Source organism: Ceratotherium simum, chromosome 7 (assembly GCF_057802395.1).
Source record: "Ceratotherium simum simum isolate JZ-2026a chromosome 7, ASM5780239v1, whole genome shotgun sequence".
Taxonomy (NCBI): domain Eukaryota; kingdom Metazoa; phylum Chordata; class Mammalia; order Perissodactyla; family Rhinocerotidae; genus Ceratotherium; species Ceratotherium simum.
In genome coordinates this window covers 49,625,481-49,650,836 of record NC_141906.1, presented here as the reverse complement: position 1 = coordinate 49,650,836, position 25,356 = coordinate 49,625,481, and the positions used below count along the sequence as shown (strand labels likewise).

The following is a 25,356-nucleotide window of genomic DNA, read 5'->3' as shown; positions in this document are numbered from 1 at the left end:
TTTTTTTTTTTAACTGTTTCAACATTCTCCAGAGGGCTTAACTTGTTCTGTCTTCATCAAAAATTAAGATTTTAAAATCATCTATGCTTCCAAATGAAGTTAGAGTCAAAAATCATCTAAATAACAAAACCGTAACAGTGATTTCCACTTTAAAATGTGTCAATGGAGTATGAGTTACGTCTTTGTCTCTCTGCTGGCTGTATGCATTTGTCTTTCATATGGAGCTTCAAGGTGTGTGTGTGTGTGTGTGCGTGTGTGTGTGTGTGTGTGTATTTGTGTTTTATCTTCCAGGTGTTTATTACTCTTTCCCTTTGTTGCTCTGTTGCTCCATATTAATCTCATGTGGTGATTCTGTGTATCATTATGATTATCTCTCCCATTAAATTGTGCCTAGTTCACAATTGCAACCCCAGTATCAAATAAATGTGTCAGCATTTGTCTTGTGAGATTGTTGGTATGCCATCCTTTCTGTTCCTATTCTTCATCTCTTATTTTTCCATTAAAAAAAACCTTAATACAACAGTGGTATCAGATAGTGCATAACCATGCTCAAAAAATATTTCTTTTTGCAAATCAAAGCTACAATGAGATGTCACCTCACACCCATCAGAATGGCTATAATTAACAAGACAAGAAATAACAAGTGTTGGAGAGGATGTAGAGAAAAGAGAACCCTCATACACTGCTGGTGGAATGAGGCAAACTGGTGCAGCCACTATGGAAAACAGTATGGAGATTTCTTAAAAAATTAAAAATAGAAATACCATATGATCCAGCTATTCCACTTCTGGGTATTTATCCAAAGAACACGAAATCAATAATTCAAAAAGATATATGCACCCCTATGTTCATCGAAGCATTATGCACAATAGCCAAGACGTGGAAGCAATCCAAGTGCCCATCAATGAATGAATGGATAAAGAAGATGTGCTACATATATAAACAATGGAATACAGCCATAAAAAAAGACAAAATTGTGCCATTTGCAGCAACATGGATGGACCTTGAAGGTATTATGCTGAGCAAAATAAGTCAGACAGAGAAACACAAATACCACATGATTTCACCCATATGTGGAAGATAAACACACACAGAAAAGGAGAATAGATTCGTGGTTACCAGAGAAGACGGGGGTGGAGGAAGGGTGAAAGGGGTAAACGGGCACTTATGTACGGTGATGGATAAAAACGGGACTCTTGGTGGTAAACACAATGCAGTCTATACAGAAACGGAAATATAATGATGTACATCTGAAATTTAAACAATGTTGTAAGCCAATATGACCTCAATAAAATAATTTAAAATATATATATATTTCTTATTTTCCCTTTCCTTTGTCTCTCTTTCTTCTTCTATTTCTCTCCCTAATATTCACTAAATGTTTGATTTTTAAAATTAGTTGTTATTATTGAACTGAATTAGAAAATAGGAAAACATTTTACATGTTTATATGTTGCCTAGTGTGGAGTGTGTGTGTATGGATTTTTTTTATTCGCCTGGATGCCTTGTACTTGATATAGGAGGGGTCTCCTATTCAATTGATTTATGTGCTTCATGGATACTGACTAAAGTAAAAGAGAAAGTCTCATGTTGATTTATTACATCAGCCAGAAATCACTGTTTGCAGGGTGAATTTAAATTGGCTTTCTCTGCAAATTTTTTTTACAAGTGGTTTGGCTGCCTGTTGATCAGATTTGTACATCTTATCTAACGTGGAATTCAACTGCCTAATTCCACTATCAAATTCATGAAATAATAAAATGTTTTCTTTTTAAAAAGTAACTATGTCCCCTCTCACCCACTCCTATTCAACACCATATTGGAAGTCCTAACTAACTCAACAAAACAAGAAAAGGAAATAAAAGCATACAGACTGAGTAGGAAAAAATAAAACTACCTTTGTTAAGATGACATTATAGTTTATGTACAAAAATCCAAAAGAATATTGGACCTAATACATGATTCTAGAAGGTTGCAGGATACAAAGTTAATACACAAAAATCAATTGTTTTCCTATATACCAGCAATGAATAACTGGAGTTTGAAATTAGAAACGCAACACCATTTACATTAGCACCACCAATAACAAAATGAAATACTTAGGTATAAACCTAACAAAACAAGTACAAGATCTATATGAGGAAAACTATAAAACTGTGATGCAAGAAATCAAAAAAGATCTAAATAAATGGAGAGATATTCCATGTTCAAGGATAGAAAGACTCAATATCATCAAGATGTCAGTTCTTCCCAACTTGATCTATAAAGTCAACAAGATTCAATCAATATCCCAGCAAGTTATTTTGTGGATATTGACAAACTGATGCTACAGCTTATAGGGAGAGGCAAAAGACTCAGAATGGCCAGCAGAGTACTGAGGCAGAAGAACAGAGAACTAACACCATCTGACTTACTACAAAGCTGTTGTAATCAAAAGAGTGTGGTGTTGGCAAAAGAATAGATAAGTAGGTTAGTGGAAATGAATAGAGCCCAGAAATAGACCCGCACATAGTCAACTGATCTTTGACAAAAGAGCAAAAGCGATTCAATGGAAACAGGATAGTCTTTTCAACAAATGATGCTGGAACTACTGGACATCCACATGCAAAAAAATGAACCTAGACACAGATCTTACACCCTACACAAAAACTAACTCAGGGGCTGGCCCAGTAGCATAGTAGTTAAGTTCCAGCGAGCGTTCCACTTCAGTGGCCTGGGGTTCGCCGGTTCGGATCCTGGGTTCGGACCTACTCACCACTCATCAGGCCATGCTGACGTGGCATCCCACATAGAAGAGCTACAACTCTACAACTATGATATACAACTATATACTGGGGCTTTGGGGAGAAAAAAGAGGAAGATTGGCAACAGATGTTAGTGCAGGGCCAATCTTCCTCAAAAAAAAAATTTAAAAAAAATAAATAAAAATGTAGACGGTCTAAAGGATCTTTAAAAAAATTAACTCAAAATGTTTTATAGACCTAAATGTAAAATGCAAAACTATAAATCTTCTAGAAAATAATATAGTAGAAAATCCAGGTGACCTTGGGTTTGATGATGACTTTTTTGGATAAAACACCAGAAGTACAATTTAAGAAATAAAACATTGGTAAGTTAGACTTCATTAAAATTAAAAACTTCTTCTCTGCAAAAGACACTGGTAAGAAACGAAAAGACACAAACTAGGAGAAAATATTTGCAAAAGATATATCTGATAGAAGACTTGTATTCAAAATATACTAAGAACTCTTAAAATCCAACAATAAAAACACAAATAACCCAATTAAAAAGTGTGCAAAAGATCTAAACAGACACTTCACCAAAGAAAATATATAAATGGCAAATAAGCATATGAAAAGATGCTCAATATCAAATATCATTAGGGAATTGAAAATTAAAACAACAATGAGATCACTACTCACTGATTAGAATGGCTAAAATCCAAAACACTGACAACACCAAATACTAGCAAGGATGTGGAGCAACAGGAACTCCCACTTATGGCTGGTGGGAATGCAAAATGCTATAGCAAACCTTGGAAAGCAATTTGGCAGTTTCTTACAACGTTAAACATATGATTCAGCAATTGCACCCAAATGAGTTGAAAATTTATGTCCACACAAAAACCTGCATACAAATGTTTATAGAAGCTTTATTCATAATTACTAAAAATTGGAAGCCATCAAGATGTCCTCCAATAGAGGAATGTATAAACTGTTGTACATCCATAAAATGGAATATCATTCAGGAATAAGAAGAAACGAGCTATCAAGCCATGAAAACATATAGAGGAGTGTTAAATGCATATTGCTAAGTAAGAGAAACTAATTTGAAAAGACTACAGTGTATAGTTCCAACTATATGACATGCTGGAAAAGGCAAAAGTATACAGTAAAAAGATCAGTAATCGCCAAGGGTTCAGAGGGAGGGAGGACAAGAGGGAGAGTTGAATAGTTGGAACACAGGATTTGTAGGGCAGTGAAACTATTATCTATGACACTGTAATGGTGGATACACGACATTACGCATTTGTCAAAACCTGTGGAACTGTACAAATCAAAGAGTGAACCTTAATGTAAACTATGGACCTTAGTTAATACTGTATCATTATCAGTACACTGATTATAACAAATGTGCCACACTAATGGAAGATATTAATAATTGGGTAAACTGCAGGGGTGGGCAGTAGGGAAGAGGGGGTATATGAGAACTCTCTGTACCTTCTGCATAATTTTTATATAAACCTAAAACTGCTCTAAAAATAAGGTCTATTAATAAAAAAACAGGTAATCATGTCACACTTTATAATACTTCGTAATGACTATTATTCAGAGTAACTTTGTGAAATTAACTGGAGCTCTGTTATAACATTTTAGTTTCAAAGAAAACTCTGCATAAATGGCATACATCTAGGTCGTCTAGTCATCCAAGGTAATTTATTTCCTACATTTTAAGAAATTTTATCACAAGAACTTTTCATTAACTACAGGGTCAAGATCCTATTGTTAGATATGGAAAACTCTAGTGAACATGATCATAATATTGAAGATACAGTTATGACCCTAAATTCCTTGACAGGGATTATGTCTTGTTTATCTTAACATATCCTATCCCCATTAGCCACATGCATATACTTTTTAAATGTTTGTCAAATAAATGACTGAATGAAAAAAATGAATGAATATTGTATATGTGGGTTGTATAACAACTCATAACTTAGTCCTTCCTATTGATTTCTGGTTTTCATTTACAGCCAGTGAATAAAGTGTGTGGTATTCATTATTTCTACTCTTGGACTTCATTGAGCAAAAAGATAATTAGAAGCCTCATCTACAAATTATTTAATTCACCCTGGCTAAAAAGCTTAAAAAGAGTAAGAAGCTGTAAATCTCAGTTAGCATTTCAATGAGAAACTCAAACAAATGGAGTTCTATTGTCATGGATGTTTTAAAAATATTAAGTCTCACAATAAACCATTACATCTCCTTAATTAGATAAAGGAGAGGTTTGGTGACTGTTTACGTAAAAGTTGTCATAAAATACTAATCAATACTTATTTGTGCCCATCACAATTTGAGTTTGCATCTAGGTCTGTTTCCTAAAAATGGCAAAAAGTTCCTGTAATATTGAAATTGTTTGATATAATAAATCCAAAAACTGCTTCGTAAACTTGAGATTAAAATTTTTTTAATCTCAAGTTTTTTAGGGAACTATGTTTGTCAGAAAACTGTAGAAAACTGTTACTATTCACCTAAATGGCAATCTATGTTGACATACGAGATTAATTTTATGTTAGTAATAATTAGCTTATTAAGACTTCACTGAGATAGCTGGAATTAACTAAATAAATACAATAAAGATTATATGGAGTTTCTTAAAATTAGAGAGATAGCTAAATGTCATTCCTAGTTATAAAATTAATTTTACACATAAAAAGAAAATGATTACAACAAGTTTAAAATACAATTCAAAATCTTGGGACCGGCCCCGTGGCTTAGCGGTTAAGTGCGTGCGCTCCGCTGCTGGCGGCCCAGGTTCGGATCCCAGGCGTGCACTGACGCACCGCTTCTCTGGCCATGCTGAGGCCACGTCCCACATACAGCAACTAGAAGGATGTGCAGCTATGACATACAACTATCTTCTGGGGCCTTGGGGGAAAAATAAATAAATAAAAATTAAAAAAAAAAATACAATTCAAAATCTCAATTGTCCTAGATTGTTGGATACATTGAAGTGGAACAAAGTGGTCTTACTGGAAATGTAGAGTTGAGATTTATAAAAATTTAGAATAATGATAGAATCCATATCTATAATATGATCACTCAGGGATTATGTGGTAATGAAGAAGAGCAGAGTAGAGGAGCTAGATGAAATCCTAAAAAATACCTTAATTTCAATAGGAAGGTAGAGGAAGGGGAGTTTAAGAAGGAAAATCAGAAAGAATGGTCATATTAGTGTTGTTGACGCATTTAAGAACTTCCACCATAACTTCTTCCATCTCACTGTAACCACTTCCTTTTGTCATGTCTCAAAATTGAAAAATTATACGCAAATGAGAATCAGTGCGCCAGGCATGCAGAGTCTCTTATCTGGAAAGGTTATATGGTACACAGCTAATAATACCAAATTGAAAATAAGCACAATATACGGCTTTTCTAATAGCCTTTTTGTATTGTCTTTTAACAGCTGCTTAACCTCAGGCAAGTTAGTCTTTCCATGCCTCAGTTTCCTCTTCAGTAAAAAGGGATACTGCTGTTACTTATACTTGGCCCTGAGCTAACTTCTGTGCCAATTTTCCTCTATTTTGTATGTGGGATGCTGCCACAGCACGGCTTGATGTGTGGTGTGTAGGTCCAGGCTCAGGATCTGAACCCGCGAACCCCAGGCTGCCAAAGCGGAACACGTGAACTTAACCACTATGCCACTGGGCCAGCCCCTGCCTTGATTTTTCTTAGATTCTATAATTGGGTATATTTTTATGGCAGAATGTGGTTCTTTGAAACTAGAGAAATCAAACAAAAGGCTTACATTCCAAAAACTACCATATTGATTATAAAAGCTAGATCCCTAAGAGTTAGAACAGTGCCTGACATATAGCAAGTACTAAGTAAATGTTCATTGAATGCATAAATGAAAGCTTCTGAAAGTATTTTTATTGCTGTTGTGCAATTTGATCAGTGCTCTCCCTACAACCTTTAAATGTGAAAGAATCACCCAACATCAGGGTTGAAAAGGGCATCTCGTCCGATAACCGATATGGTGACTGAACCCCTGCTCTAAGTCTAGTGAATTGACTGTCTAATCAATCTTTCAGCTCTACTAAGGATGGAAAACTCCATACTTCTGGAGGAAGTTCATTATATCTAGAGACAACTCCAGCACCAAGTTAATTCTTGTATTGAGTCACAAACTAATTCCCTGTTGTTAGATAATCCATAGGGAAGTAAATAAAATAATTTGTTGTGTGTTACCATGGGCTAAGTGTAATATATAACTGTCTCTTGCTGAATTCCAAATACCTAGAGCAGTGTCTGGCATATGTAAGTCCTCTGTAAATATTCACTAAATGTTACATAGTTAACGTACTCTGCATTAATTATTGGTTGATATTAAACTATTCATAGCTTTTTTACATTGGCTCTCACAGACCACATTCTTCTTCACCCTACACACTTGATGTTGAGCAAATTTGGACGAAAGGACAACACCAGTCATCTTTAATAAACTTTATTTCATTAGATGATAGAATTTATCATAGTCATTTATGCTCGGATTTTTTTCTTTAGTACTTTTTTTTTAGTGCTATTAAGTGCTAAATATTAGAAAAAAGATGTCCTAATATGGTAAAGAGAAAATAAATGTCCCATGTGTCTACTTTTATTTTGAAGCTTTTTGTGTATTATGCTTTTTAAAAGTGTAACTTTGTATATTGTTGTGAACTAACAAAAAATACGTTGAATCCTTGAAAACTAATTTCCTCTTTGGAATACCTGCAGGACTCTTTGTCAACTCAAATCAGGTTTAGCTTAATTATATCCTAATTAGGCTAAATTCATATATTCCAGCTATTTAAGCAAGAATGATAATTGCCTGATAAGAAGGCAACTCTGTCAAGCTATGGAGTATATGATTGATGTTAAAGCATATATCATGATGACTGTAAAAATAAAAGACGCTTATTAAAGACCAGAAGTCTTTGCAATTCAATAAAACATTCCTTACCTTGGGAGAGATTTTATGAAAACTCATTTAAGATAAAACTCCTATATTAGATATTTTAATACCTTTATAGTCATTATCAAACATTTTTCTTTAACTCGCTACTTTTATTTGTATTTGAAATTTTTTTTTTAAGCCAGCAAATCATCTCTAGGTAATATAAAATGGGTATTGTGTATATATATTTGGAGTCTGTGTCAACAAAACAGAGTATTTGTATCAAGTGTTTATAAAAATCAATCAATAAATATTATCTATGGTAAGCATTTCTAAATGATAACCTCAAAGTAATTCTGGTTTTAAGAACCAATTTGTGTGCTAAAACTCATCAAAAATTATCAGTCTTGCTGAGTATCTCTCTTCATCCTCTCATTGATCACTGAAGTACTACAGCAACCTAAAGAACAAGAGTCATTTTTCTAACATATAAAATATATAAGGACTTAATTTCAAGTTCATGACAACATAAATCTGCAAAAAGAAATTGGAGAATGATTATTTAAATTTTTGGTTATGGAGTAGGTAAATATTTGTAGGTAGATAAGTATTTGAGATGAATGAACAAATGAATAAATGACAAAATTTCATAGTCACATTAAAGGAACTAACAAAGTACTTGAATTAAAAGGGGGTAAATGTTTATCTACGAGACATCCTATTGTTTAATATATGAAACACAATTTTTCCCATTAAGATTAGACAAAAAGGAGATTATGCTAATGAGAGTACAAATATAGCTTAAAATTAATTCATGGATAATTGATTTTCCACATTGCATTTAATTTTATTTCATTTGTTAAAATATCTGTAATACACTGAATAAAAATAAGCTAGTCTTAAATACTTAAATGAAAATAGAAAATAGTGGTACTTAATTATATGATCAAATGCCTCTTGTTTTCAGTTGCTGTGGAGCCCTCATACATTTCTGCAACAAAGATTTTTCTTTACATGTCTTATACAAAAAAAGCCTTATCAAAAAAGTCTTTGTAAAGAATGAAATTTTTACCTTTTTTTCCCTCATATATGTACTGACAAGCCCCATTACTTATGTCAATTTATAATACCAGATAAATCCACTTAGGGTCTTTCCTTGTCATTCTTGTAAGAGGACACAGAGATCAAACAGCAAAAGACAGAGAACTGAGGCCCAGTCTACAGACAATAAGGTTGCTATGAAGGCATATACTTTGTTAGATGACAGACAAAAGATATTACATATAAAAAGGGGGAATAGAAGAGCTACTTGGCTGCTTAATACAATTTATTCTCTTAATTTCAGAATGGCATTAAATACCAGTCATCTGTATCATATTTTGTCAAAATGCTATTAGTGAAATGGTAGATTCCCATGGCTATCCAGTTTCTTTTCAGTGGTAATTGAAACCACACAACTGCTCTCAATCAACTTGAAATCATCCCAATATGATCGTATTTTTAAAATAAGATTTAAAAATAAATCTACCATCATTATCACTCATGTTTTATAACTATATTTATTATTTTCCTCATTCAGAAAGAGAGAAAAGATTATACAAATGCTTGCCACTAATATATTCAATATCCTTTTACTTATCCATCTTTCCTTTTCAGATTTCTCTTATCTGTTTCTTTAAACTTTATTAACTTTTCCATAAAATATTAGACTTGGATTTTCGACCACAATTGATCTTCTTATTGCCTTGATACCTTTAGAATTTATTGAAATGCCCCTCTCCTGTTTTAGAGATGTCGTCAAATTGAGAATCTACAAACATAGTATAATTATAACTCGGAAAAAAAAGTGCCTTCTGATTTAGAGTATGAATAAAAGGGTTAGTCTCCACATCATATAATAAGAGAAATCAGCTTAGAGCATTGAAAATGAAGTGCCAGCGCCTGACTGTATATATTGGCCCACACATTGTAAATACCTAAAGTTGTAAATCTTGACCTCTATAATCCCTCCTTCAACCACAAACTCCTATTCTTTCATTTATCTTACTCCCCCACTCTTCTCTTCATCTTTGATGCTCTCTAGTCCTTTAATCCTTCCTATTAATAATATAAAACATAATAGTTCACAAAATGTTGTACATTATTTAATTTAATCTTCTTAACAATCTGTATTATTATCCCTATTTTGGAGAAAATGAGACTCAGATTTAGAGACTCACCCAAGATCACACAGCTGGGACTTCTGATATCAAGATAAATGGAGAGGGAAGATAGCGTATTCTCATCTTACATCAACCATATAAATAACATAAAAAATATATATACTTTTAAAAGAAGAAAATATAGCCATCCTCAAAAAGGAAGGTCAACTTTTGGAGGACCATAAACCGTGTGTGAGAAAATTGTGTTCCATGTAATGAAGTGGTGAGAGGTGGGAGCAGGAGTCCAGACGTAACCAAGAGGCCTAGTGCAAGGATCCAGGCACATACTGCCACCTTCCAGGCTAGGCACAAGAGAAAAGGATGCCTGTCTTTAGGAAGGAGTAAAGCTTGCGGTAATCCATAGGACAACGCCCCTGGTAACTGGTAAAGTCAGGAAGATTGGGGAGCACCCAAGCTCAGAAAACGAACTCCCAAGTTCCCCATCTGACAGGACATAATGTTCATTCCTTATTCTCACTATCAATGACTCCAACCAAACCTTAGCAGATGTTTCTAGACTACCCAAAAGATGTGCTGTATAAGCAGAGACCATAGTCTTTCCGGCAACCTGAGCTGCAGTGAGGAATGCATAATCAAGAAAAGAATTACCAAAAGTTGTAAGAGCATTAACTCCATGAAAGAGTACAAACTCAGTAAAAGGTAGGGAGGGGTCAGGGATCATAGATAATTCAAAATATAACTTTCAACGAAGTAAAATTAATATACTCAAATAAGTGAAGATTATTGTATACATGAAAGAAGGAAAGGCACTTACAAAAAAGAACCAATTAAAAATTATGCAACTGAAAAATGGTAGAACTGGGACTCAAACACAGGTCTTCTGCCTCCAAGTTCCATGTTCTTTCCTATGATACTATAGTTACCCCCCACATACACACAGACACATATAGATGCTTATTTGCTTATTTATTTAGCTTCCTCATTACTCTGCCTCTATGCATAGTCTTGACCTCATGGTCCATCAAAGGAGCCCATTATTCTTTTATCTCCACATCATCTACTCCACTCACCTTGAAAATTCATAATCTTGTGGTTCTCAACCTCGGTTGCATATTAGAAATACCTGGAAACTTAAAAAATTATATACACTGTAACTACCCTAGACTAATTAAATCAGATCATCTGGGAGTAGGACTCATGCATTGATGTTCTTTTTAGAAGCTCCTTGGATGATTCTATGAGAATAATTGCCTTTATCTAATTTTGTTTCAGAAAGGGCGAATTATTCACCAAAATTTGTGCCTTCCCTTGCATAGTATAAAGTTGTCATTAGGAAGCAGCGGCTGAACTAGGGAGCCCTTCCCGAGCACCACCTATATCAAGGTAGGGCCAGGTGATTAGCTCTCAGCATTAGAATGTGACCTGAAATAATGTGTATCATTTCTGAGAGAAGGAAGTTAAGAAGCAGCGTATAGTTTTCATTCTTTTTTTCCATCTGCTAAATGGACACAGAAGACTTGAAAGGTCTAACAAACGCAAAATCACACGACAGAAGGAGCTGGGTCCATAAATCACCACTTAAAGAAAAGTCATGCTCCCATCAAGTCTTATATCATCATAAGACTGCTGAGAGAAAAATATTTATTTTAAGCCTCTAAATTCTGAGGTTTATTTCATCAGCTACAGTTACCCAGATAAATAGAGAAATTGGTACCTTGAAGTGGGTGCTGCTGTGAAAACAAGCTCAAATATTTGGCATTAAATTAGTGATCAGGAAGAGTGTGGTTGGTCTTAAGAGTGTGAATGATGGTCTTTAAGGAGGTTAGTGGCTGGAACATAACAAACAAAATTTTAGTACTTACATAGCAATGAGGGTACCAAAAATAGAAACCACTATGGTTGCCCATGGGAGGGAAGGGTCAGAGGCAAGGGCATGTGTGTACATTAGGAAAGGCTAAATAAGAATGAGGAGATATAGATATGAAAATAGATAATTACCTATTTTACTACTTCAGATCAAGATAGCTTAATTTGGCATTCAGTTAAAAAACTATTTGAACTGTTTAGTCTGTCTAGGTGGCTCTGATAGTAGGATGCTAATGGAAAGTTTGCTTTAGATGGGAAGCAGAATAACGGTTTTAATTTCCCTTCCAGACTTAATGCTTCTCAGTTGAAGATAAAAATCTGGACTTTTGAAGGCAGGATGACAAGAGAGAGATTTGGGAACACAAGCATGCAAGTAATGGAAATAGATGAAGGCACTCAGGAGCAGTAAAAATCAAGAACAAAGAAAAGCTTAAAATGTAGAGGGTATACAAAGTAGAAGCCAGTGAAGGAATGAATAAACAAAATAAATCATGATGGTTTCCTTACATAGTACATATCACATTATGTTGCCTGTTTTATATGAGCTTATAATTGAAACAGATGGTTTTGTTTTTTTCAAATGTTATTTTTCCACCTTGATTTCAAGATCCTTAAATGACAAGAACCACTCTCCCCCTTCTTTTATATTTTCCACCCCCAGCACAGTCTTACACATACAGTAAAACTCAACGAATTTTTGATTCGCTAAACTTGGCAAAGAATTCCACTTCCCTCATCCATCCACCCCCAAAAAGCCCAAATCTCTTATTAAAAGCAATTTTGTAATTTCCTGCATCAACCCCTGCAGGTAAATTTACAGAATTCTTGGCTACAAGTAGTGAGGGTTTAAAGAAACATTGTAATGTATAGGTGGTTTTCTAAGAGATGTTGTTATCAAGTTGATGACAATGGGAAAGATCATGAACCTATGGCTAATTTCTTAATGAAGAAATAGAAAGCCAAACACAGCCTCTAGTGAGGCACAGAGGAAATAGGAATTGGGAAGTAAGGATTTATGACTTTGGGGCAGATAAGAGTACGAAACAGCTTCTAGCATTATTCACTAAATGGTCCAGCTACTGATTAAATGCATTTAATTTGGCACTAGGATGCTGAAATGCACATCATTACAAAACACACCTCACTACAGACCACATGTTCCTTAGACTTTTTTCTTCTCCTCTAACCACCCCCTCTTGTATTGAACCTAACCTTCATTCTCTTTCCTATATTGTCCCATTTGAGGGCTTATATTTTTTTCTCCCTTTGATGCAAATGGATCTGAGTGTATACATGCTCATGTGCTTTTGGTAGTAGTGGTTTCCAGCATCTTTGGTACTGCACTGTGCCAACTCTTTGATTCTCTTTGAGACTGCCTCACGAACTAAAGAGAAATGTTTGCATGAACTGTTTCTTTTCCCAATGCTAGGTTTTAAATTGTTGAAGTGAGAATGGATCCTCACTGAGCATGGCTAACTAGAAATCAGAAAACAGATAATCCAAGTTTCAATTGCTGTTAGGCTGTGGATAAACAGGTAAACGTGGAACAGACAGTACAGAGTGGTGACAGAGGAAGACTAAGGACAAATGCCGCCACAAGTGCACTGGGAAACAGAAAAGTAAATGCAGATGTGGCAGGTGGCGGAAGGGGCTGGCAAGGAATAAATGCTGAAGAGTGGAAAAGGGTAGGAGGTTAGCCTAGGTTGGATAACATAAGTGTAAGTTTTGGCGTCAAATCCCTGCGTTTAAATTCTTACCTGTAGCCAAGTGATCTTCAGCAATTAAAAGCATGAGCTAAGCCTCAATATTTTCACCTAATTCAAAATTTGAGGATTATATTATATAAGTACATTGCTTAGAACATAACATGGTATTCAGTAATTGACAGCTTTTATAATTATGTTCAAGGATGCAAGGGTCCAAAACAGAACTGTTAGCCTACCAGTGCTGGCAGCTTTTGAGAAGAGCAAATAGCTGTAAATCAAAGAAAAACCTGTCGCTCACAGGCAGGAGAAAGAGTCAGAAGAGTCACACTCTAGGCCACAAAGCAGTGAACCTTTTACTAAATACTCAAGTTTAAAACCACACAGCTTAACAGTAACTTTAATTTTACCACTAGGTGGCAATGATACAGCTGAATTTCACTGACAAGATAAATTTTAAAAACAGTGAGCAAATCCAGACAGAAATTCCAAGAAGCTTTTTAGTACACATTTTCATTTTAGAAAAATGAAAAATTCTTTTATATACAATTTAATTTATAGCAGAATGTGTAATTATCTGATTCAATATGTATGTTAACTTCTGATGCTTTTTTCCTCTGTGCACTGAGGCAATTCACGCAACAAACAATTTTTAAACAGTTCTCATCACAGGTTAGTCTTTTAAAAAAATCTGGACACAGATCATGAAGATAGCAGAAATTATGGAAAGCTAAAAATCTTTTTGAAGTTTTAGAATTCTAAGAAAGGCACTATAAAATGCAAAGTATTTCAATAACAAAGTTAAACTTTTTAAAAATGACTGACAAAGAACAATTTTCTTTTTTAATTTAGGGCCAAAACATGAAATAATATGGAGACACTTTGCTTTTAAATTACAAATTAAATTAATATTCATATAAGTAAAGTCTTTTCAATGTCTTGAATAAACATATTGATTTACTAAGCAAATTTATAAAAGTTCTGACGAATTCCAGAAGAAATAATACCTTTTTATAAGTGTCAAAATAACAAATGAAATTCCTAGACTATGACACTTTCCATAGTTATTTCTGCTTTCTTCATAAGAGGTCACAACCTACGGCTTATTTAAAAATAATAAAAACTTTTCTTCTTTTCATACCAAATAAAAGGGGAAGGGATGACAAACTTTTACAAATTATAGACATTTTCAAGTACACAGTTAAAAAAAAAAAAAAAGCTTTCAAATTCCCAGGATATTGCCCCACATAAAAGGTGGTAACTCATATCACCACATGTAACATTACAAAATCTGTGCTATAACTAGATGAATAAATAATAAACCTATACTGTTAACAAATTCATAATAAAAAGACCCAATTAAAACAAGCCTATTTATTCCCTTTGTATAAATAACCTAAAGTTCCCAAAATTTTCAACCCCGTTTTCTACAATACATCAGAATATCTCTTTATAGATCAACTTTCCAATAGTTTTCTAATTTAGCAACCACTTCCTATATATTTACTTCATTTCCAGAAAAATCTCTCCCTCTCCCCACCCAAACAAATGTAATAGAAGTATGATTTCTAAGTTATTTTTATAATTCATAGATCACTGTTTCCTCCTAATGATTGGACTTCATTTTGAATTATTATAGATCACCCTGAAATCTAACAATATAGATATTTCTCATTCCATCAGCATATGCAGATATACAAAACGGATGACCATTTAAGATGGTTAGCACAAGAAAAGTTTACTGTGGCAGCCCACACAAATCAAATAACAGAATTCAGGAAAGCACTCCATCTGTTCACTGTTACCTGTAACTTTTGCTAGAAAATTTGGGGAATGCCACTGCAATGGAAGGGATAATTATAGATCTACAAAAGTGACTACACGTGTACATGTAATTTATATCTACACAGAATCAGCTTCCAATTATCTGTGCAAATAAAGGGACAAGAGACAGATGATGCAAAACATATAATCCTCAAACAACTTCAGATACATTTTTGTATCTGTATTTCACAGGACCGTCTGAGAATTCAGCACACAAAGAAAATTAAGCCATATTGCAATGAGGTTAAGAGTTACAAACACAATTACCAAAACAATAATAACATTGAAATGCCATTATTGACTTGAGTTTGTCATCTTCTGTTTATTTCTGATGGTGGCTCGAAGTTTACGTATCACCAGTCTATCAGGCAGAATCATATCACCTTGCTGTTCTAGATAATCCAATAAATTTTCAGTCCATTGGAGAGCAGCTGCATGATTAATATGTTTCTCTGGAATCAGTTCTATTTCCTCCTCCTCATTTTCACTGGATTCATCTGTCTGGCCTTGTGCTCTTCTGATGATTTCACTGTCAGTTAATACTTCATAGCCTGGTTCAGTACTGTCCACTTCAAGCCATCTTTCAATGGTCTCAGTAGCCACATTTTCCAATCCTTTCGTGTGTTGCAAAATGGTGGCCACAGTAGCCACTGAAATATCTTCTTCATCAAACTCCAAGCCTTCTTTCTCCTCTATAGTAGGGAGAATCTTCTTCCATGCTCTGCTAATGGTAACTGGCTTTACTAAATTCCATGCCATTGCTATTTCATAAAGCGCATCTAGCAGAGTTAGCTTCTTCCAGAATGATTTGAGGTCATTACCTTCTTCCAAGTTGTTCTGGAGAAGACCTGCACGGTAGTTTCTCTTCATTGTCGCTATGACTCCCTGATCTGAGGGCTGAATCAACGAAGCCACATTAGGTGGCAAATATTTAGCAAATATTTGGCCATCATCTGACCTCAGGACATTTTCATTTGGATGTGTTGGTGAATTATCCAACAAGAGCACAGCCTTTTCCTGCAGGCCTTTGGATCTTAAGTACTCTCGAACTTGTGGCACAAAGATTTTATCAAACCACTGTCGGAAAATGGAAAGATCCATCCAGGCACCTTTTTGGCTGAAATAAGAGACTGGCAGGTTTGAGGTGTCAGTTGACTTGAACGAGCGAGGTTTCTTTGCTTTCCCCACAACACAAAGTCTAAGTTTGTGTAAACCTGTTGCATTGGCACAACACATGATAGTGACTCTTTCTTCAACTGATTTGTGCCCAGAGACAGCGCATTTACCTTTGATTACTGAAGTCCTGGAAGGCAGGCATTTCCAAAAGAGTCCAGTTTCATCTGCATTGTAGATTTGTTCAGGCTGCAGATTCTCACGTTCAATAAAGTCTCGAAAGTTGTTACAAAAATCTTCCACAGCAGTCTCGTCTCCATTTAATCTTTCATTTCTAATGTTAATCTCTCGAATGCTGTGCCGCTGCTTAAAACGAGTTAACCAACCGGCAGAGGGGTTAAAATCACCATCCATTCCCAAAGCATAAAAGAAGAATTCCGCTCTTTTTGCACAAATTGGTCCAGACACGGGATTCCCTTTTGCTCTTTGCTGGTTGAACCATTCCAGCATGGCTCTGTCCAGTTCCTCATACATGGATGGCTTCATAGATTTCCTCTTGGCCAGAAGACTTGTGGAATCTGAACTGCTTGCATAAGTTATAATCTTTTCCTTATTTTTTCTTATATCCCGAACTGTTGTCTCACCGATTCCATATATCACTGCCAGTTGTTTGGAAGAACCTCCGTCTTCCAGTTTCTTGATTATATCAAGCTTATCTTTAATAGTCAACACCACTCGTTTCCGTTTCCCTGACATGGTGAGGCTCTGGGACTCAGGGACTCCCCCCACACTCACAGTGAAGCAATCCCCCAAATCTTCCTTCTCTCACACAGGCTCACTCCAACACAGTCTTACACCCTCAAGTCTTTCAACCTTACCAGGAACCTCGTGGCCCTGCCCCCGTCCCCGGTTGGGCTTGGCCGGTAAGCAGACCGCAGAGGAGAGGGAGAGGAGAGGAAGTTTGAGGAAACAGGCCTTTAACTTAGGCGAGCAGTAGAGGAGGCCCCAAGTCACCGCGGATAATCTGGTTTACAAACATTGGTTTTATTCCCCCAGTGGCCGCCAGAAAGACTCTAACCCCATCGTGACCACGATGACCTCCTTCACGCCCAGATCCGGGGTGAGCGCCCGTCCCTAACTCCTGCCACACCCCAAAGTTACCGCAGAGAGCGGAAGAGCCAGGCAGTCGGGGACTGGTCCCCTTCCCCAGGGGGACAGTTACGTTTGCTCCCTTCCCCAGCAGCCAGCGTTCCACCGCAAGCCCCACTTGCCCGCGCTGGGCTGAGCCTGCACGGTCCTCCCGGCCCCTGACAGCCCGCCGGGCCCCGCTCCCCACCTCAGTCGGAACGGGGACCCCGCACCGCTCCCCGACTACCGCGCGGCGACCGCTCCGCCCCCGGCACAAGCTCCCGGAAGACGCCCCCTCCCGCCGCCCGGCCCCCCCCTTTGCCGCGCCCAGAGGCGGGACTTCCCCTGGTCCCCGGAAAGAGGAGGAGTGTCGCTAGTTTGGAGCCGGTGCCTGGGGCGGAGGCAGAAGCGGAGGAGGTTTGAAAGGTGAGAGCGCGGGGGCGGCGCGGGGCCAGCCCGGGGCGGGGACTCAGTGTCGCTCCTGCTGCTAGTGGTTCGTTAGCCGGGCGGGAGAAGCCGCGCCTCCCGGCGGGCGGGGAAAAAAAATCCCGCGGGCGCCCTCGGGGTGGGCGGGGCAGCTCCCCTCCGCGCTCTTCTCCACTCGCTGGCCCCCAGGGCTGAGCTGCCGTGGGCGGGTGTCAATTCTTTCCGCGACAGGGAAGTGGTTAGTACTCACGTGAGGAGCTCGAGTGGTGTTTTCGCGGGTTTCTGGCCTTTCCAGACCCTTGTTGTTTTCTGGGTGCGGAGCTCTTCTAGGTTCTGGGGGTTTGTGTCGTCCCGCGCACGTCACTGTGAAGCTGTGTGTAAGGGTCCCGTTGCCTAGCTACGGCGCCCCTCCCTCCTGGAGGCCGAGTAGCGGACTGGCAGGTGTGCTGCGCTGGGTACCTGCGTACCGCCAAAGAGCCAGGTTTGTAATCATGCAAATGACTCTGGTGTTAAGCCCCGAAAGGATCTGTTCCTTGCTCTGCCACTCCTGCTGGATTTAGCGAACCAGCTTCAGTGTTACAGAGTTTAATGAATGCTATAGTTGTCCTGGATGCCAAAGCTGGCAAGGACCCACTTTATGCGAAATTGTGGAGTATTGATTGTGGACCGTGATGCTAAGTGAAGGAAATTGGCTTTCCTCTCTTTATGTTTCTTCTTCTTTTCCTATTTCCTATTTCTCTCGTCTTGTGCTACCCTAATTTCCAGCCAGTGGAAGAATTGTGATAAATTTATTCACAGCAATGTGATAACTTAATCAAAAGCATACAATGTAGCCCTTAAATCATGTCTTATGCTGGCTTGTTATGGTGTCCCTAGTAATTTAATCAGATTGTCAGCTCCTTGGGAGCACAGGCCGTGTTGTTGATTTATTCTAGTAACGCCACAGCCTGTGCTGGCACATAGTGTACATTCAATAACTATGTCTTTGGTTTAATAACGTTTTCTCTCCAAACAGTCATATAAAAGAAAACGTCAAGGAGGGGTGATGTTTTATAAATAGGAATGCATCCCTTCTGATGGACTTTCAAGTAATGGTTGGGGTTCTACTGCCCTTCAAACCTTACAGTGTAAACTACCACCTACATTGTTGATAGGGCAAGTAAGTGATTCCCAGAATCAGTTTTTTCTTGAGGGTGAATTAGCCTCAAAGGCTAGAAGACAGGATATTTCTTCTGAGGAGAAATTCAAGTGGCATCATCAAAATACCTTCTTTTAGATGTAAAGTTACTATGTGAGAGAAAGCAATATGGATTATCACCTTTAACTTACATTCTTTGGCAGACAGCGCAGCTGTGTATGTGCCTCTTAGGTGATATTAAGCATGAAGCACAAAGATGAGATAGTATTGATCATCTTCATTCACTTATTTAATGCTTTCTGTTTGGAGTCTCTGTTTTTCTCTTTGCCTAAAGGTAAGGTATCATTAAAGAAGCTTGATTAAATTCTCATTTCAAGAAAGTGAATGTATACTCAGCATATATAGAAATTACATCCATTTGCATGGGTTCTTTTTTGAGTGAATTCTAGCGACCAAGAGACGTCTTACCCATCAACATAGCTTTACCTTCTCATTTCTCTCCCCAGGTTCAGTTCACTCATCTTTTCTCTCTGTTGTCATTTTTCCCTCCCCAGCTAACATAAGTAAAAGTATCCACGACTTAAAAAGAGAAGCCAAGAATATTCAAATTATCTTCTTTTTCAATTGACATTATTGATATAAATGGCAATTATGAAATGTGAAGAAAGACCCTGGAAATTTGGCAGTTGGCCAAATGAAACTTGATTTATTTAAATAAAATTTGCCTCCTCAAATGTTCAGTACTGCAGTTTTCCAGAATAAATTTTTCCTCATCATACACTGTTTTTCTTTGAAATTTTTACTTTTGGAATCAATGGAGAATCCCTTAAATTTTGTGATCATTGTCATCAATAAGATGGTAGAGGGAAGTCTGCAAATTTTCATCTTTTGTGCACATTCTTTTCTTGCCTCTTGGATAAAAAATTTCCAGAAGTTCCTGGCCTAACTCATGTACACTAAAATTCAGTTACATAATAATAATAAAAAAGCATGTTTGTAAACTCTAAACTATTTTAATAATTATTTTCTGAAACTAAATTTAGCATGACTGAGAGATAAAATAATGACTTTTTAAATGCATAATTTTACTACTTTGTACAAATATAATATTGGCAGCAGTCATTGGTAGCACTGGACGGGGAATCAGGAGACCCTGGTTTCTAATCCCTGCCCTGTCACTAACAAGCTGTGTGATCTTCGGTAAGTCATTTAAACTCTATGTCCTTGGCTTTGATTTTTATAAATGAAGATAGATAATGTCTTCCTTCTAGGGTCATTGTCAGGATTTAAAAATAGATATGAAAATACACTGAAAATTACTGTACATATAGGATTTTTTTATAGCTTAACTGTGTGCAGTCATAGGTGTTTTTATAGTGTGACATTCTTAATTGTTTCTACCATTGTCATAGGAATCACCTATTGATATGATAAATAACTTTTTTGAGCAAGGTATAGTTTTGCAAGATAATTAGTGTATATGAAACTGCTTTTGAGTACTAATAAAATCATCTTTCACTTTAATGTTCCTACTGTGCGTATTTGCTTTAGTGTATCTACTGAAAACATATTTGTCATTTGTTTTCATAAATGTTTTTTCATTATTTCTCCCAATTCAGACAGATTTGTTAGGCTTACCTTCTTATTACAGTGTAATGCACATACATGTGTATGCAAATTTAACTATATTTGCTTTAAAAAATACTTTTTTGTACTATGTGCCTTCAAAATATAAGCTGCCTAGTTGATCTGGTGCTTAATTAAAAAAAAATGACAGTAATCTGTTTAACCTGGAGAAGAAACTGGGTGGACATATTGTGAAGCAGTATGATGTACAAGAAAACTATACTTTTAAAGAGTAACATAGAGATTTTTAAAAAGGGTAATTTTGACCTCACCACACACAATTTTCATCTTTGCTGATTTTAATGTAAGCTTTCTATAAGATGTAACTCAAGTCTAATTTCAAATAGCAGAATATTTGGACTATTGACTAGGATTTATTAGATTGCTATCACAATGCTGGCTGTATCTTGTAGCAGTCACTGTCATAAGGTCATACCTCAGCCTACAGTATAAAGATAATTTATGGTGTATAATCTTAGCAACTGTTGTTGTTCTGATTTTACATGAGGTATTACCATTATAGAAATAGTCACATAGCCTTATAAACATAACAGAATTTGTACGAGTAGTACCACCCCCCCCAAAATAGTAATAATCTTGGGAATTATAAACTTGCTTCAGTAGTACTGCCATTGCTCAAAACATTTTTGGCATTCTGTGCTTGGAATTACCTTCAGAGTTTGCTGCACATTTAAAAAATATCTTTAATGGTAGTTAATCTTCATCTTTTGAAATTGGATTTTATTTCTGGAAGCCACTAACAGTCCTTTGTAACTGAGACAAGTATTAAAGTAGGTATTTAAATTAGTCTTTGGGATAAAAAATGAAGTGTGATTATTTTCATATTTTTATGTATTTTTTGATACTATGGTTTACAGAAAATCTCTGGGAATATTCTGTGCCATGGTAAAAATATTGGAATAATCGGCCTCATAAGGTGATTTCTTTGAAGGAGATAGCACTCACTTGAATACATAAGCTCATATACATGTATTATGAGGTCAGTCTCATTACATTGTGATCATATTTCTGTCCTTAGCAACCACAGAAGGACATACGTCTTACTGTTTTGCTAGTTATCTTACTTGTCTCTAATTGTTCCTTTACTGTATACTTGTGATGATTTTAATGGAGTTCACCATTTTCTGAATCAGAAACCTAGAGCATTTGTTTTCCTTCCTAATATCACGCTCTGCTTCACCATGAAACTTTTTTGTTTTTTTCACTGTAATTGAATTACTAGTAAGTTTTCTATTAGATTATACTGTGTCTTTAACTTGGAGTAGTTTAAAGCCATTGCCATTTTACTGAAGTATACAGAAGTTGTAACCTTAGTGGATTCATTCTCTCTCAGTTTTGCACTGCTCTTTTTATCTCAGTTACTACTTTATAACTTTCTTCATATAAACTGATTGATCCTTTATGTTAAAATTCATGCCATTTCTCTGTTTGAAATCCTTCTTTGCTAACAGGGTGAATCATTCTGGTAATTCCACCCTATTTTTCTGTACTTGTCTCTTTTTTTCCAGCATAAAGCCATTTTTCATAATTTTTTGGTCACACTTATTTACTGAGCATACTATGTTCTTTCTCAATGCCAAAGTTTTGACCTTACCGTTTTTACCTGCCTGAAATTCGTTTTTCTTTCATTATTTCTGTTCAAATATAACCAATCCTTCAGAAGCCTATCGGATCATATCTATTCAATAAAATCTTCAGCCAAGCTTGCTGTCATGATCTTCTTGCATCTTTACATTTTTATCACAGTTATTTTTATCACTCATTTGGTACTAAATGAATACTACCTTGCATTTTTCTTAATTATTATATGTTTGTATGTTTTAGTTCTACACATGGATAATAATCTTCTGAAGAACAGGACCATGATTTTTCTATGTATCCCTTTCAGCATAACATATAGCATAATTCAGAATAGAGGTTCATGTGATTATTGCATAGATTTTCAGTAAATTATTTATTGAATAACTGTTCTACCATCTTCACTCAGATATTTCATGTGATTTTACCATTGTGAACCCTCTTATAACACTTAATAAATATAGTTTGTATCATAAATTCATTCACTGTTGTAATCTGGTTATCATTATTATGTTCCTAATAACTTTATTTTGTAGAAGCTTAAGTGAAAATGGTACATGTTAGAAGACGTGAAACAAGGAAAAATTCTAGAACTCAAGAGCATGAGCAGAAATCTCGAGTTGATTGGAGGCGGACTAAAAGAAATAGTCTCTCACGATTATTTGATAGTGATGAAGAGCTGGATAGTGATGAAGAGCTGGATAGTGATGAAGAGCTGGATAGTGATGAAAGTGTTGACAATGATGAAAGTGTTGACAATGATGAACAGCTTGATAGTAACAAGGGGCTAGATAGTAATAAAAAGCCAGAAAATGAAAGAGAGCTTAAATTAATTAAAGTTGAAAGTGAAGGAAACAACTGTGAGCATCTCAATGCTGGCAGCAGTTCAGCATATGAAGAAGAAAAGAACAAAACCAAACCTGAAAGTATTAACTTACCAGATCATGAAAAGTATTCAAATCAAGAGGATGATGATCTCAACAAACACACTGGGCAGATAATGGAGGAGGATTTAGAAGAAGAATACATCAAGCGAGGGAAGAGAAAAAGGAACTCCTCTGTGATGTATGACAGTGATGAGAGTGATGACAGTGATATCCTAGTTACAAAAGTAGGTGTTAAACGTCCACGGAGAGTGGTTGAAGATGAATGTTCTTCAGTGGAGATGGAGCAAAAAGAACCTGAGAAAACTTCAGCTGTAAGAAAGCGAGAACAACTCCAGAAACTGAAAGAACTCTCAAAACAAAGATCTCGTCGGAGACGCAATAATAGTAGAGATTTTGAGGTGTGTTATATTTTATTGGTTTTGTTACTGTTGTTAAATTTTTACTTAAAATATTTGACTTTTATAAAAATCAAAGTGCTGAGTCTGTTCTATTCCTCAGTAATTCTAGAATTTATTTTTTGATCAAGTATTTTTGAACATGTTTGATTTCACTATTGTATCTATTTTTTTTTATCGTAAGCCTCAGTCCATCACTCTTTTTTAAAATTGAAAGACTATTTGATTTGTGTGGTCTTTCCTGTTTTTAACTTCTACTTAAAATCTTTATGTCCATTTTAAACATTTTACATCACTTACCAATTTCAAAAGTTCAACATTTAACGTGATAAAATTTTTTTTAACCTTAAAATATGAACTGAATTTCTGTGGATAATTTTTTTGGTTTCAGATTTAATCTTTTAATTTCACGTCCATACTGACAAGTTCAAAGGTACAATTACTGAAGGATATGTTTTAATTTAATTAGGACTCTGAAAAGGAATCCTGCCCAAGCAGTGATGGAAATCAGGAGGAGCAGGAGGAGGAGGATTATGAATCTGATGAAGAGGGAGATGATTATATTATTGATGACTTTGTAGTGCAAGATGAGGAGGGCGATGAAGAGAATAAAAGCCAGCAAGGAGAAAAATTGACTACATCACAACTGAAATTAGTAAAACAGAATTCTCTTTGTAAGTTAACTATCAAGAAAATGTTTTATGACTTGTTCTAATCATGATATTATATCAAGTATCAAATCAGCCTTTTACTCTCATGTTCTAAATCTTTGATGAGGAACTGTGGTTTCATTTTCAGGTAACTTCAATTTGTCAGTCTGATAATAGTTTATTCTAGTGGTTTCAGGAACCCTTTACACTCTTAAAAATTATTGAAGGACCCCAAAGAGCTTTCATTTCTGTGGGGTGTATCTATCAATATTTACCATAGTGGAAATACAAAACAGAGAAATTTAAAATATATTTATTAATTAGGTGACTAAAAGTAACATGAATAAACTCATTAAATGTTAACATAAATAACATTTTTATGAAAAATAACTGTATTTTCCCCAAACAGGAGAATAACAACATTGTTTTACATTTTAATAAATATATTTAATGTCTAGCTTAATAGAAGACAGCTGGGTTATTATATCTGCTTTTGCATTCAGTCTCTTGTGATGTTTTGGTTGAAGCAGATGAAAACAGTTTTGCTTCATACGGCTAGTAGCTGGTAAAAGGAGAAGTATTTTTAAAGTATTTTCAAAACAATTGTGGATATATATATTTTTTTTTTTTCTCTAAGAATGCACTCTTTCCAAAATTTTTTAAAAGGGCATATTTACTAAAATTACGTGTAACATGGTTCAATTTAGATCTCATGATTTATAATAAAATAGTAGATTGAGGTAGGAATCAAATTTCAAGAAATTGATCAGTTATAGAGATGCCAGTGATAGGCATCTATATATTGAAAGTTAATACCTGTTTTCCCTATATCAATAGGCACTGGTTCACCTGTCTGGACATTTGAATCTCAGGGAAACTCAATTAGAAGGTATCCCATCATTCTAGATTATAATATCCAGAATGTGATAGAACATTTGTTGAGAGATACCCCCTCATACCCATTCCTGCTAATTAATGAAAAGTCCAGCATATGGGAACTGTTTTAACGTCCTTCTCTATCCTACACGTCTATGCTTACTTTTGTTTTTTTAAGAGCAGTTTAAGAATTATTGAAAAGTTGAGTGGAAAGTACAGAGACTTCCTATATAGCCCCTCACACACACAGTTTCCGTGTTATTAACTTTGTGCATTAGTTAGGTCATCTGACACAATTGATGAGCCA

At 35.9% G+C, this 25,356-nt stretch overlaps 2 protein-coding genes across 3 annotated transcripts in view; one reads left to right on the top strand and one right to left on the bottom strand.

Annotated features, from left to right (window-relative positions):
* Positions 1–13,771: 13,771 nt before the first annotated feature.
* Positions 13,772–17,718, bottom strand: JRKL (JRK like). Its single transcript, XM_004427418.3, has one exon. The coding sequence runs from the start codon at positions 17,078–17,080 to the stop codon at positions 15,506–15,508; it is 1,575 nt and encodes a 524-aa protein (XP_004427475.1). The 5' UTR covers positions 17,081–17,718; the 3' UTR covers positions 13,772–15,505.
* An 85-nt stretch (positions 17,719–17,803) lies between these two features.
* The window catches only part of CCDC82 (coiled-coil domain containing 82), a 31,003-nt gene continuing 23,450 nt past the window's right edge, over positions 17,804–25,356 (top strand). Inside the window, exons 1-3 of one of the 2 annotated variants that reach the window (XM_014785231.2) lie at positions 17,804–17,878; positions 22,778–23,526; positions 23,993–24,197. In XM_014785231.2, the coding sequence (XP_014640717.1) occupies positions 22,792–23,526; positions 23,993–24,197 (940 nt within the window). In that variant the 5' untranslated portion in view covers positions 17,804–17,878; positions 22,778–22,791. Of the gene's footprint in view, positions 17,879–18,023; positions 18,360–22,777; positions 23,527–23,992; positions 24,198–25,356 lie in introns of those variants that run through there. The other variant, XM_004427420.3, reaches the window with a different exon arrangement.

Excerpts from the sequence above, each read along its gene's own strand:
- JRKL (XM_004427418.3), bottom strand. The coding sequence starts at position 17,080 with ATGTCAGGGAAACGGAAACGAGTGGTGTTGACTATTAAAGATAAGCTT.